Raw genomic sequence first — 13,484 nt, forward strand, 5'->3', positions numbered from 1 at the left:
GTGGAGCAGCGTGCGCACAGGGGCCGCACATCTCTCAAGACACCGATTAACGCTGTTTACATTATCCTGTGATTGATCACATAGAATGTGCTTATCCGTGGCGTACGATGTTCGCTTTAATTGGTTACGTCGGAGTGCGATTACGGTGGTGGTAAGGGTGTCGTTGTACATACCTCTTCCTTCAGGATGTCCACCGAGCGATCGGCGATGTGGCAACTACCTACGGAAGAGATGTTGCTTACGATAACAAACTATGTTAAACACACTTTGGGTTGAATGAGGCTACGCAGGCATACTTCCCGAATGGGTACCGTACCCAGACCGAGGTCCTCGCCACGACGGGAGTAGAGCGTAATAGGGGGCTTGGATTTCGACGACCAGGGAATAGGTAGAGATCGGACCGGGCTGTTGGGTGATGGCCCCTGATCGCCATACAAGAACAACGGCCCCATATAAGAGGACAGAGGTTCAGCTAGGGCTGAGTACAGGCGTACATAGGAAAATATGTGCGTAAATGATATATTTATAGAAATTGTCACAAGGCTGTGTTCACTTTATACAGGGCTTTCTTGTGGATAGGGTGTTAATGTCTCGAGTCCTTCTATGTAACCTCCAAGCTCCCCCATGTTTGAGGAGCGCTAGATAGGTAGATGTAGCCCCCATGACAGGTTGTAGAATATGAGTTGAGAGGGCTGGATTATCAAACCGTTGATGCATTCTAATATCCGGTACAACGCCTCCCCTAACCAGTTATAGAATGGCTTCAACACTGGTTGTTCCTTGCTACAGTCGATTGGAAATCTACGAGGTTAATAAGACGTTTCCATAGGCTAAATTTGAATGAAAATAGGTGAAATATGCATAATTGAAGTTACATATAATAGTAGAAATGAACAAATAACCACGTGGCGATATGATGGTTTGGAATGCGGCCCTCCGCAACCGAAAACGGGGCAGCAAAAGCATCTAGGAGGTCTAGAAAGGTGAGGATTGCAGTTTAATGAGCGCGCGTTCCTCGTCTCCGCCCCTTGTACTTCATCATTTGAAGCTCTAGCAGGCCTAGAACGACGTTGAAGGCGAGGGAAACACTCGACCGTTTCCGGATGTGGCCGCTGCGAGCCGGGTCCCTATGTCAGGTAAAAATGCTCGAGCTGGGGTGGGAAGATTGAGATCAGATGAAGAGACATAACAAAGAGAACCCTTTCAATGCTCAACTAATCGCTCATATTTCGGCAGCTTTATAAGAAACCACGAAGAGGATACCCTTACCGCACCGCAAGTCATTGGCCATTATCACCATGGAATCCCCCAGCCTCAAACGTGGGCGCTCTCCAACCATAGATCGCCAAGACAGAGACTCGTCCGCCGCGGAGGACGCACCCCCCTCCCCGAAACGGCAGATCGTAGGCGGCGACGACAGCAATGACGACGGCAATGTCGAAGACAGAGAAATTTTGTCCCCGCCGGGGGAGGGGGAGGAGCTCCTAGAGGCCATCTCATCCTCCCCCCCACCCGGAGAAAATGGCGAGGCCGAAGAAAAGACGGCAGAAGAGAACCAAGAACAAGAAGATATCTTCGCGTCCGACGAGTTCGACCCCAGAGCCACAGACGTATTACCCGAGGTCGCGTTACAGGCCCCTGCTGCCAGGTCAAGACCACTGGTACCATCCATTCCGGGTCCCGGCTATGTCCCCTATGAGGAGCCGGACTCCGGGCCGGCGTCGCCGACAGAAAGAGACCGGGAACGGGAAGATGCCATCGCGGCCTTTGGGTTCGACCCCAAAGCCGCGTACGTGTTGCGGGAAACATCCAGGAAAGCCCGCGCCGCCCGCGCCGCCCGGCCGAGACCAGCGGCGCCACCCTCGAGTCCAGGTCCCGGCTCTGCTTCCGATTCGGACCCCGAGCCGGCCGAGCCGCCAGCCACGCGCGGCCGGACGGCCGACGCCACGGTGCTGGCGGACCTGCGCGCGCAGGTGCGCGCGAACCCGGGCGTCCCGCCGGCGTTCGCCGCGCTCGACCTCGACCCGGCCATCGACGCGGCCGCGCGCCAGCGCCTGCAGCAGACGGCGCGCGTCCTGCACTTCGTCGCGCGCGCGCGCGAGGCCGGCGTCGCGCCCTACGACCTGGCCAACCTCGGCCCCGTCGTGGCCGCCGTGCGGCGCGACGCCGTCGCTGTCCCGCGCGCGGATCCCGACCTCGACGTGGCCGTCGGGGAGGGCCGCGTCAGCGGAGGGAGCCGCCAGACGGACCGCGACCAGGAGGGCGAAGAGGACGAGGAGGACGAAGAGCCAACGTTCGACTGGGCCACTCCCGAGGACCGCGCGCGCCGCGAGGCCGACATCGTGGCTGACGCGCTGCTGCAGCTGCCTGCGCGCACATTCGAGGCCGTCGCGCGCGGCGCCGAGCAGTATCGCGAGGAGCTTGCGACGCTCGGAATCAGGGTAGGCTGACGGTAGCCAGTGGAACTTGAGGGGCCGAAGGGGGAGCCGAAGCGATTCGTGTGGCGATGTATCGCCTTATACTGTGGGCGGGCAGCTTTTCATAGTGGAACACGGGATAGGAAGGCCAGTCAGTGATTCCCCAAGTATTGGTTAGATGGATAAGATGCGCATAGCGTGATGTAGACAGGCCATGGTTCTCGATATCCCACAATGCTCGCCTCCCCTGCGAAGGTTCTTCAATGAAAGTATACTTCGCAACTTCGTAACGAAGCCTTTAAGCAGCACTAACTACATAAATCTAGCGACACCGAAGCGTCTGGGGCCGTGTAGGCCGCGTTGTTTCCGACTAGGCTGGACACGAAAGACTGTATAGTAAGCGAGGCGACAGTAAGTATCGCGAGGCCCCATGGCCCATGATTGAATTATTGTTCTAGCTCTGAGTCGAGCCAAAGTAGCCTCTAAACTTAGTAGATGGTCTATTTTTGCTCTTCAGCCTTTGGCCGCGCCAGCCTTGATCAGTAGGATGTCGCCATCCTCTACGACGTACTCCTTGCCCTTGGTCATGATTTTACCTTTGGATTTGACTTCGGATTCGTCGCCTAGCTCTTTGAGGACATCGAAATTGTAGACTATGGCCTGGATAAATGTCTTCTCGAAGTCCGTATGAATGACACCAGCAGCCTGGGGAGCCTTGGTGCCAAGTCTGATGGTCCACTGCCTTACCTCGTCGGCGCCGGTCGTGAAGAAGCTGCCAAGATTCAACGCCTTCCGCATAGTCGTGATGATCTTGGGTAATGCTGACTCGATACCGAGGTTCTTGCACTCTGCGGCGGCTTCCTCGTCCGAAGCAAAACGGGTAAGGCGCTCCTCGAAGGATATAGAGATGGGTAGAATGGGGTCGCCCGCCGCGTGCTCCTTCATCCACTCGCCAATCTTTGACAGATGTTTATTCTTCTTGCGAGTGTAATCCTTCTCGGACAAGTTGACGAGGTATACTACCGGCTTTGCCGAGAGGAGTAAAAGGGTGTTGATGACTTCGACCTATTATTGGCGCGCGTTAGCTGCATCCGACGCCGGGTATGAGAGCGAGCATGGGTGCTAATTTTAAGCAATCAGAGCATGTTTCTTATCTCATGATGCACTCTGCGTTTGAATTATTGAGGCATTCGAAGAGCTGGGATTAGATCAGGCGCTATGGCCCTTATTCATCATACTGAACAAACCTGGAAAGGATAAGGGGAGTAGTCGGCTGCCTTACCTCTTTCGGTGTCCATGTGCCTTTTCGGACGTCTTTGCCATCTTTCAGCCACGCGAGGACCTTTTCTATCGTGGCCTCTTCCTCCTTGGCCCTCTTGAGCTCTAAGCTCTGACCGCCGACGCGAGTCTTCTTTTTGGAGTTCTCTAACGCCTTCTCGACAAACTCAATGTCCTTCAGTCGCAGCTCCTCCGCGATAATATCCAGGTCTCTAACGGGGTTAACATCACCCTCGACGTGGATGATCTCTGCATCGTCGAAACATCGGACGACTTGGAAGATGGCATCGACCGCTCGGATATGTGACAGGAAGGCGTTGCCAAGACCGGCACCCGTCGAGGCACCTCTCGTCAGGCCGGCGATATCGTAGATGGTCAGGTGGGCCGGGACGCGGGACTTGGGGTTGTACTTTTCGCACAGCCAATCGTAGCGCTCATCCGGTACGATGACGCGGGACTCTTCCGGGTCGATGGTGGCATAGGGGAAGTTCTACCCGTGCGCGGTTTTAGCTGAGGAGCGCGCCGTGCGAGAGGGCACAAACCTACGGCGGGGTTACCAAGGCTACACTTGGTAATAGCTTGGAACAGCGTCGACTTGCCGACGTTGGCCAGACCAACGATGCCGCTCTTCAAGTTGTTGCCCGGACGGCCGAGCAGGATCTTCTCCTCGACGACTTGCTTCTTGGGAGGCATTTTTCGTCGCTTGTTGGCGTAGAGGCGAGTGGAGATGTAGATTGCAGTGCAGCTAGGCACGAGGCGCGGGGTTAAAAATGCAGAGCTCGCTGCGGGGGTTCGAAAGGGGCTGAGTAGAGAAGCGAAAGGAAGGGGGGAGATGGAAGGAGACACGTTGGCTGAGGTCGGCTGGGACCAGCCTTGGGAATTAGAAGAGACGGATATCCGTGTACGGCGGATAGACGTATTGACTTCCAATGACCATTCAGGGGTATTGGCAGTCGACGGCTGCCCTCGTCGAGTGTGTTGTCGCGGCTTTGGCGCACCTTGTCATGCCTTTTGCTGTCCTATTCAGACCAAATCTAGCACTGAAGGTCGGTGCCAGTCTGAAGAGGGGCAGTTGGGAGAAGGGGGGAAAAAAAATTCTGTCGCGAATGGAAATTCTAGCTCCCATTCGCTAATGCCATAATGGGGCTTATGCGGATATTGAAGGGAAAGAGAAATTCGGCAATTCTGATGAACCGGCGTCTCTTTTTGGCTATGGGACGAGAGGCGTTATATTACCTAAGCCAAGCCTATGCGTGGACCTTAATAGGAGGTACCTAACCCACTTAAGTACCTTAGGTAGGTACCTGGGGTATCTGTGCTCGAAGATTGACGTTTCGGATTGTCGTCGGCGGTCAGCTATCAGGTGCCAGCCATTGGATAACCACCTGATAGACGCCGGGGCAGTGGATTGGATGCAACCTGGGCGAGTCGTCGGCCCTGTCGCTGTCAGCCTCTTCGGTGGAGCATCGGACAATAATCGCCCACATTCCCCGACCACGCCCCGAGGCGGCCGTCACATGATTGGACGACGAGGTGGTGTTGAACCCTACCCGTGTCCACCCCCCGATGGCTACGTAAGCTGGCCCGGCGCCATTACCAAGGTTAGAGGTACCCCCCCCCCCCATGGCCTCAGTTTTGTCACCAGTTTCAAGCCTCAATCCTGCCCATTACACCTAACTCTGGTCTTCTCTCACTGGACTGGGCTTGGTTTCCGCTTCGTTACGCAATGCGTGAGTACAGGTAGGCACCCTACAGCCTGGAGATGTCGGCGCGCAAGGTTGAGATTGGGTACTTAGCCTTATGTACCTACCCGATTGCACGGCTTGTCCCACTTATCCCGCAGCAACCCGAAGACCATGTACATAGAGGTATCCTACGACAGGTAGGCTTTACGTACACCTCAGGTACCTTTCCGTCATCCTAAGGCCATCGCCTTTCTCTCTCCCACACTTCCAGCTTTTCTCCCTCTATCTCGTCGCTGACTTGGCCTCCGGCGTCTCATCACCCTACCTACATTGCCGATCGCGCTTTGTCTTCGTGCTCCCGCTGCCCCCCCATCCCTCCAACTACTGTGTAGTCGGCTCATCCAACCAGCTCGAGGCTGCAATCGCCAACCACAGAGTTCTGTGCACGGCTCGCTCTTCCGGTTACTTAGCATGACTTGATACCTTTCTCTTGTATAGTATTCGTCTCGTCGTTGTCGTAAAATCTATCCTGCGCTTTGCGCCCGAATCATCCAGACCTCCCGCACTACGTGTTTGGCGCCCCGGAGGTACACCGTCACCGTCTACCTAACCTGCCTAACCGGCCTCCAAACCTTCAAACCCCCCGCGCCGCGCTGGATACGGCTCGTTGATACTTCTGCCGCCGATCCTTCTGTTACCTCGCCTGCAGACACCTGCATACATCGCTATTCGCCGCATCGGTGAGCATAAAGATGTCATCCAAGAAGTCGTCTCGGAGGACGTCCCGACAGTCCCATCGGTCAACATTGTCCCTATCGAGGACCGAAATCGTCATCAATGTCTACGATCTCTTACCGGTAAGCACATGGCTCAAACAATCATACCGTAGCTCTGGGATGCGGAGTTGGTGGTGTTACTATGTTGAGAATAAACTACCATGATCGTCATAATCTCTATTATCGTCATTAGTAGAGAGCAAGCCGTTCTAACCACACCGCACCATAGCCTGGTCGCCTCTCCTCGGTGCTCTGGACTATAGGCGCTTCGCTGCTGCATTCGGGCGTCGTGATCAACGGGAAGGAGTATGCCTACGGCGGACACGATCAGCGTGGTGTGACGGGAGTGTACTGGACGCGGCCCAAGTCCGAGCCGCCGGGCGGCAGCTTCCGAATCGAGCTCCTTCAAGGGTTCACCTTCGCGACACAGGCCGAGATCGACACCATCATCCGCCACGCCTCCGACGAGTTCGAGGGCACCGCCTACAACCTGCTCACCCAGAACTGTAACCACTTCACCAGCTACCTCTGTCAGAAGCTCACCGGTCGTCCCGGGCCTGGTTGGCTCAACCGCGCCGCCAACATCGGCGTCGCCCTTCCCTGCGTCGTCCCTAGGCACTGGATGGAGCCCCCCGACTTCGAGACCGCCGACGGCGAGTTGCTGCGAGACGACTACGACGACGACGGCTTTGACGCCCACGAGAGGACGAGGATGCTCCGGCCGGAAAACACGAGGAGACTCGCGACGGTGGACAGCGACGAGGAAGGGGAAGGGGCCTCGGGTTGGAACAGCGAAGAGACATACGAGCCAGGCAGAAATAACAAAGGAAAAGGCCCCGCCAGAGACTCGAGCGGACGAACTCTGCCGCCTGCAGAAAGGGCACCCTCGTTAGGAAGTAGGAATATGTCTTGAAGTGATACGATCTACGTCGAGTGGACGGGGTGTATGCATTTCGGGGGGCGTTTGTGATTACGATGTGGTGACCCGGTTGCTTCTTTTCCTGGCGTTACAGGGGGAATGTTTTGATTGATACCACAATGCCTGGTTTCCTCCCTCTCCCTCGGACTCCTCTAGGGATCGGCTCCAATCCCTTCTAGTGTAGATTGGATTCTTCAGTATGGTGGTGTGCATGGTATATTTGGCAGACATGTATATGCTAGGTATATTTGCGATCGTCCCTGCTTGCCGCGATCGGCTTCCCTCGCCTCTTCCTCATTCCGTACCGCGCATTCTAGTGCTTTAACCCAATCTCCTCGGCCCCTTGCTCCTCGTACCGCCAAACTTGAGCCTCGTGGCATCGGACACCTTGATGATCTTGTCGCGCAGCATGCGGCCCTCGTTGCCGAGGAGAACCTTGGTGGCGGCCTCGCGGCCGGGACCGAATCCACGGAGGACTACCTCCATAGCGGTGATGTTCTTGTGCCAGTTGCCCTGGTGCAGCTTGTCGATGACGAAGGAGGTGAGCTGGTAGGCGGCGTCGTAGCTACCGCGCTTAGACTTGCGGAAGCCGATGTTGCCGGTGGACATGGAGATGATAGCGTTGCGGTTCGGCTTCGTGACGGTGATGTGCGAGTTGTGCTTGTGGCTGTAGATGTGGAAGTGGAACGGCTCGGACGACGGGCCCCATTCCGGGCGAAATTTGTCCTCTTCGTCCTCGAGGAGCGTCTCAGCCGGCCGCCGCTGGTTGCGCGCCCGCCCTATCATGTCATTCACGAGGAGGCGCTGCAGCGCGGACATCTGGTTGCTGGTAGACCTATTGTTATCGGACGGCGACGGCATGGGCGGGCCCGTGGGCTGGTTCGACTGCGAGCTGCGCGCCGGCGTGAAACCTAAGAGCGAGGCCGGGCGCCAGGGTTCATCTTGTCGCTGAGATGTCTGGGAGAAGGGTCTTATGGGCTGCAAGGAGCAACCGCTGCGGGAGAGGGAAGATATGCGGACGCGGCTGGTCGCCAGCAGCCGACTGCTCGGTGCTCGACTCATCGCAGAGGCATGGGCTTAGGGCGCCTAGCAACAGACCGTACTACTCGGATGTAGAAGCCGGGCGAGGAGCTGGCGTATCGCCTCTAGTCTCTGCAGCCTTCAATTGCTCGACGTCGGTGGCGGTGGCCCCTCGACATCCACTGCGCGCGGGGATAATACTGAAGCTCGAAAATTTCATGGGACGGATTCGATTGGCATCGCGGACCGGGACGAGGCAGAATAAAGTGTAGCGGGTCAGAGTGGATAAGGGTGCGACGATTGGATCGACAGAATGGCGCTACCCGTATCAGGCTAGGGTGGGGTAGCCGGCAGCAATTTCCCGCTTCGTACTCCGTACCTTGGCTTAGGTGGGAGGATGCCGAAGGTAGAGGTATCTACTACTCCATGGACCCTTCGTCATAGTTAGTAAGCCGCATCGCTCCATTCGGATCTGGGCTTGTAGCTTCCAGTTAGCAGGTGCCTACCTAGTTTTTCTTTTTTTGCCGCTGTCGTCCGCCTTTCGCCTTTCCGCCATCACCGTTTGCGATCATCTTCCACACACTCGTCCCTCCTACCTCTCCTTCCCTCCGGCGGCTGCCTCCCTAAGGATCCTGTTCTTCGCAGCCTCTCCGGGCCCTCCTCTCCCCGCCGACCTCGCAACAACAGAATGCCTTCACTTCGACAAGTTTCGCGCAGCCTGCCTCCCGGCGCCTTCCTCGGAACCCCGCCATCCACCGCTTACTCCTACGGCAGATCCCCAGCGTATAGACGGCTACCATACAGCCTCGAGACCTCCAGGCCAACTAGCGGCCGTGTAGCGCCATTCTCCGTCCTGCGACCTCCCCAACCGCCAGCTTTATATATGAGGTCGCCATTCCTCCCTGAGACCATAGCGGCCGTACAATCACGCAGCCTTCACCAGGCGGCAAGATGGTTTCAACGGTCCGCGCCGCCCCCCAAGACGGACGCTAAGCCCGGGCAGCCAAAAGACACCTCCGAGAAAGCCGCGTCCGGCGCAGAATCCGAAGCCAAGGCCGAATCGGGAGAACAAGCGAAGGAGGAAGGCGAGCACGGCAAGAAGGAAGAGAAGAAAGAGGAGAAGAAGGAAGACCTGCCTCCCCCGCCTCCCCACGGCGACAAGACGCCTTGGCAAGTCTTTATGGAGACGATGCAGACCGAGTTCAAGGCTTCGAAGGAATGGAACGAGTCGACTAAGCAGCTCGCCGACTCGGCCCATTCGTTCACCGAGAGCGAATCGGTCCGCCGCGCGAGGCAAGCCTACGAGAATACTACCGGCGCCGTTTCTTCGACGGCAGGGAGAGTGCTGAAGTCGTCGGCTACTGCTGTCGGAAAAGGCGCCGCTTGGACGTGGGAGACGCCGGTCATGAAGGGTGTTCGGAAGGGCGCGAATTTGACGGGCGACATCATCGATAAGGCGACCAAGCCCTTGAGGGAGACCGAGGCATATAAGAATGTCAAGGACGTCATTGACGACGGCAGCAGTTCCAGGTACGGCGGTTGGGTCGAGAAGGAGGAACGGAGGAAAGCTAGGGAGCTACGCGAGAAGCAAGCTCGCTCTATCCACGGCAAGACGGAGGATATGGTCGAAGATCCCAAGTATGTGTTCTCGGCCGTGGCCGCTACGGTACACGGCGAATACTGACAATAGCACCTAGTGCCGGGACGAACATCACCCTGCATAAGGATGCTGCTTGGAAGGAGGCGTGGCGCGACTTCCGAGACAAGAACAAACTCGTGCAGGGCTTGTTCAGCATGAAGAGCGTATATCAGGAGTCGGAGAACCCCTTGATTTCAACGGCGCGGAGTATAACCGATCGCGTTGCCGGATTCTTCGCGGAGAACGAAACGGCGATGGTGATTAGGAAGTTCCGCGAGATGGACCCCAATTTCCAGATAGAGCCGTTCCTGCAAGACATGAGAGAATACATCTTGCCCGAGGTCCTCGACGCTTACGTCAAGGGGGACACCGAGACGTTGCGGGTTTGGCTCTCCGCGGCCCAGTATTCGGTATACGAGGCCTTGACGAAGCAATATCTCCAAGCTGGCTTGAAATCCGACGGTAGGATCCTAGACATCCGACACGTGGATATCCTAAAGGCCCGCATGCTCGAGCCGGGCGACATCCCGGTTTTCATCATAACCTGCCGAACACAAGAGGTCCATGTCTACCGAAACGCCAAGACCAACGAGCTTGCCGCCGGTATGGAAGACAAGGTCCAGTTGGTGACATACGCGATCGGGATCACCCGTACAGCCGAGGACGTCAATAACCCCGAGACGAGTGGATGGAGGTTGATCGAAATGCAGAAGAGCAATAGGGACTATTACTGAAGCGTACCGCCACCTTCTTTCTTCTCCTTGCCCCCGACTCTACGATTACGAGGAAACTACGCCGCGATGTCCACATGTTTTAGTATTGTATATTATTTGACCCCTTGGCGCACGAGGCGACTCGCTATCGACTGCGACAGGCAGTCTACCCTACACGCCACTCCATAACGGTTTTCATCTACGGCGGCCCCGGCGTTAGGCGACAGCAGTATTGGTCGTATCGGGCAATGTATGTATGATATAGGCTCGAAAAAAAAGGGTGCATATATGGGTGGTATCACAGATGGAGGACGATCATGTATCAAACCGGGCGATATGCCACAACACCAGATAATACCAGCAAAGCCTAGCTGGCCATTCTTATATTTTATTTGTTTCCCGCTTCCCCTTTCGTGGTATATTGCTTTCTGGCTCCCGGCAACGAGCTGGGGGGTATGTTATGACGACATGCAACCATCGACACGGCACACGTTTGGGACACGCATCGCGTGAAGGCCTAGGTAGCGGCATGTCTTGGAACTTTCATTAAGACCTACTAATTTGTTTGCGGGAATGGTCTCTTCTGAATGAATTGATTACAATACCGCGGAAGGCGACGAGTAGGGACTTTTTAAGTCTCACATTTCTAGATACGCTCCCTGCTCGGATTGTTACGTATGAAGAGTAACCTGGCGAAACGCGTAGGTTTCTCAGAGTACGTGTATACGTAGTTCTCATGAGACAGCGGACCCGTCAGATGAGCTAAATAGCGAAGACTACCAAGTAGCGCTGTTAGGAATCGAACCTATCCTTCGTTAAGTAACCTACTGATCTCCGTCCAGCTATAATACAGGTACCTAGGTAGGGGTAGCTACTAATCACCCGTTACTGCAATAACTCGTGTATATCCATAGATAACCCAGCATAGCTTTTGAGACGAGCAGCATCAAAATCTCCCCTTGGGAATTTCTGGCCTGTTTCTTCTCATGCAACCCCTGGTCTTCACTCCCGAACCTCAATGCTCATATGTATCCATCAAGCAACCGGACGTCCATGCCGCTGATCACCCACCATCGTTGGTGATCGCCGAATCACCCGGAATTGCATCCCCCGGAGCGAGACGAGGAGCACAGTAATAACTCAACACCCACGGCTGCTGGCCCAATGCGCTTCCGACCTCCCAGCGCGCGGGACGCCCTCAGCTTACCCGGCATCCGTGCCTTTCTTCTCCTCACTGTCTTCGTCTCGCTGTATTTGATATACGGGTCGTTGTTCTTCTACCGCGATCCCCTCTCCATATTCTTCTCCGAGAAACATGGATTCGATCGCATCTACTCCGTAACCCGGCAGGCCGAGGCCGACGAGTTCTTCGATGCTGCCGTAGGCAATCCCGACCGAATAGAAAAGCAGATAGGGAAGGCCGGTGCCAGCCCCGAGGTATGTGCTGTGTTCCTCACCGTAGGGAGGAATATGGAAGGGCGGCAGTATATCGAGAGCGCCGTGGGGTCGTTCCTGGCCAACATATCGCGCGCCGAGAGGGAGTTGATACACCTCAAGGTATTCTTCGCCGACGTCCCGGACCCCAGCACGCAGCACAAGAGCTATGCCACGATGATCGACGCCGGCCTCGCTGACGAGGTATTCACGTACAATTCTACGTTGCGAGCAAGTGAAAAGAGCCGCAAGATTGAGGAATTGACTAAGCTCGCCCAAGATCGCCTTAACAAACACGCGCTCGAGAGGAAGACGATATTCGACTACGCCTACGCGCTCAGTCGATGCGTGCAAACGACCGACGCACCCTACATCGCGGTATTCGAGGGCGATATCTTGCTGGCCGACGGCTGGGCCGCCAGGACGCTGAAGAACCTACACAAAACCGTGCTGATCATGAGGGATCCCAGGCGACGGGACCCCGAGAGGGGCCAGGTCCAACCCGGCGTGCCGAACAGCTGGCTCTACCTACGGCTGTTCAACCAGGAGCGAAGCACCGGGTGGGCCGGCGGGACCGGATTCTTCAGCAACAACGTGCACGTCATCTCCGCTATGGTGAGTATCCCGCTGCTCCTCGTGCTCCTCCTAGCGCGAAGGCAGCTACCGCGCCACGTGGCCCGGCACCTCGACGGGTGGGCGCTGCTGGTCATCTGCGGCCTCGAGGTGCCCCTGGGCCTATGGCTCTTCTTCGCGTCGGGGAAGGCGTCGCTCGTCGGCCCGCGGCCGGGCGTGCGCGAGGAGTTTTTCGGGTGCTGCAACCAGGCGCTCGTGTACAACCGGGAGCACGCCGGAGACCTCTCGGACTTCATGGCCGTGGCCTCGGGGCGCGAGGCGCCGGGCCGGAGCGACATGCTGCCGAAGCAGTTCGCGTGGGAGCGCGGCCTCGCGCGGATGAGCGCGTACCCGATGCTCGCGCAGCACTCGGGCCGCATCAGCGCCATCGACACGAGCAACGACGAGGCGAAGCGTGTGTGGAGCATGGCGTTCGAGGACCTGAAGCCCCTAAAACTGGCCGACGACCATGTGAGGGACGTTTGGGACATGTTCGGTGACGACGCTGTCGACGGCATGGAGCGGCAGCGGTCCAACCATTATACGTAAGGCGAATACTTCGTCGATGCGCTTCGAACTGTGATTTTTCGTTTGGCTTATAACCCCATGCTCGATACCCTTTGCAATTATATACGTATGACTGATGAGTGCTCAAACCCGGAGCGACTCCTACTTGTTAAGACCCTCTAGATATAATTCTATTTGGCACGTACGCACGCTCGTGCTGTATGAGAATAGCATCAGGTGAGGTCGGTCTATAGAGTACATTATGCTACTTGGCGATCAGCCGGCCATTAGGAATACATTTCTGGAAGAGAAAATGGTCCCTTTTTTTCCGTTACTCTTGGTATGCGAGGAGAATACCGGTTTCTTAAACTCTAACCCGCCCGTCACTTAACTACTAGGCGCTGTGGCGGAGTGGTCTAACGCGTTAGACTCGAAATCTAATTCCTTCGGGAGCATCGGTTCGAATCCGATCGGCGTCGGTTTT

At 56.4% G+C, this 13,484-nt stretch overlaps 4 protein-coding genes and 1 non-coding gene across 5 annotated transcripts; 4 read left to right on the top strand and 1 right to left on the bottom strand.

Annotated features, from left to right (window-relative positions):
* Window positions 1-1,298: 1,298 nt before the first annotated feature.
* On the top strand, window positions 1,299-2,450 carry GGS23DRAFT_592037 (uncharacterized protein; the record flags this gene model as incomplete). Its single annotated transcript, XM_051517823.1, has 1 exon — window positions 1,299-2,450. The coding sequence occupies one exon, from the start codon at window positions 1,299-1,301 to the stop codon at window positions 2,448-2,450; it is 1,152 nt and encodes a 383-aa protein (XP_051376960.1).
* On the bottom strand, window positions 2,262-4,906 carry GGS23DRAFT_544663 (putative GTP-binding protein). The gene is made up of 3 exons (XM_051514928.1): window positions 4,242-4,906; window positions 3,700-4,185; window positions 2,262-3,482 (listed from the first exon to the last, which is right to left on the bottom strand). Exons 1-3 carry the CDS (start codon window positions 4,386-4,388, stop codon window positions 2,931-2,933), a joined length of 1,185 nt encoding a protein of 394 aa, XP_051376961.1. The 5' UTR covers window positions 4,389-4,906; the 3' UTR covers window positions 2,262-2,930.
* A 1,226-nt stretch (window positions 4,907-6,132) lies between these two features.
* GGS23DRAFT_602108 (DUF862-domain-containing protein) lies at window positions 6,133-10,468 on the top strand (the record flags this gene model as incomplete). The annotated part of the gene is made up of 5 exons (XM_051519281.1): window positions 6,133-6,237; window positions 6,386-7,044; window positions 7,484-7,624; window positions 8,813-9,733; window positions 9,793-10,468. The coding sequence occupies 5 exons, from the start codon at window positions 6,133-6,135 to the stop codon at window positions 10,466-10,468; spliced, it is 2,502 nt and encodes an 833-aa protein (XP_051376962.1).
* Window positions 10,469-11,283: 815 nt separating this feature from the next.
* GGS23DRAFT_544670 (uncharacterized protein) lies at window positions 11,284-13,321 on the top strand. The gene has a single exon (XM_051514929.1). The coding sequence runs from the start codon at window positions 11,612-11,614 to the stop codon at window positions 13,040-13,042; it is 1,431 nt and encodes a 476-aa protein (XP_051376963.1). The 5' UTR covers window positions 11,284-11,611; the 3' UTR covers window positions 13,043-13,321.
* Window positions 13,322-13,397: 76 nt separating this feature from the next.
* Window positions 13,398-13,479, top strand: GGS23DRAFT_t2. Its single transcript has one exon. It is a non-coding gene; the product is annotated as a tRNA-Ser (tRNA).
* The last annotated feature ends 5 nt before the right edge of the window (window positions 13,480-13,484 follow it).

The sequence above is a fragment of the Durotheca rogersii genome, assembly GCF_024521655.1.
Source record: "Durotheca rogersii strain YMJ 92031201 chromosome Unknown GGS23scaffold_1, whole genome shotgun sequence".
NCBI lineage: Eukaryota > Fungi > Ascomycota > Sordariomycetes > Xylariales > Xylariaceae > Durotheca > Durotheca rogersii.

Excerpts from the sequence above, each read along its gene's own strand:
- GGS23DRAFT_544670 (XM_051514929.1), top strand. The coding sequence starts at position 11,612 with ATGCGCTTCCGACCTCCCAGCGCGCGGGACGCCCTCAGCTTACCCGGC.
- GGS23DRAFT_544663 (XM_051514928.1), bottom strand. The coding sequence starts at position 4,388 with ATGCCTCCCAAGAAGCAAGTCGTCGAGGAGAAGATCCTGCTCGGCCGT. Across the intron at positions 4,186-4,241 it reads GTAGCCTTGGTAACCCCGCC|AACTTCCCCTATGCCACCAT; the intron begins GTAGGTTTGTGC and ends GCGCACGGGTAG. Across the intron at positions 3,483-3,699 it reads GCACATGGACACCGAAAGAG|GTCGAAGTCATCAACACCCT; the intron begins GTAAGGCAGCCG and ends CGCCAATAATAG.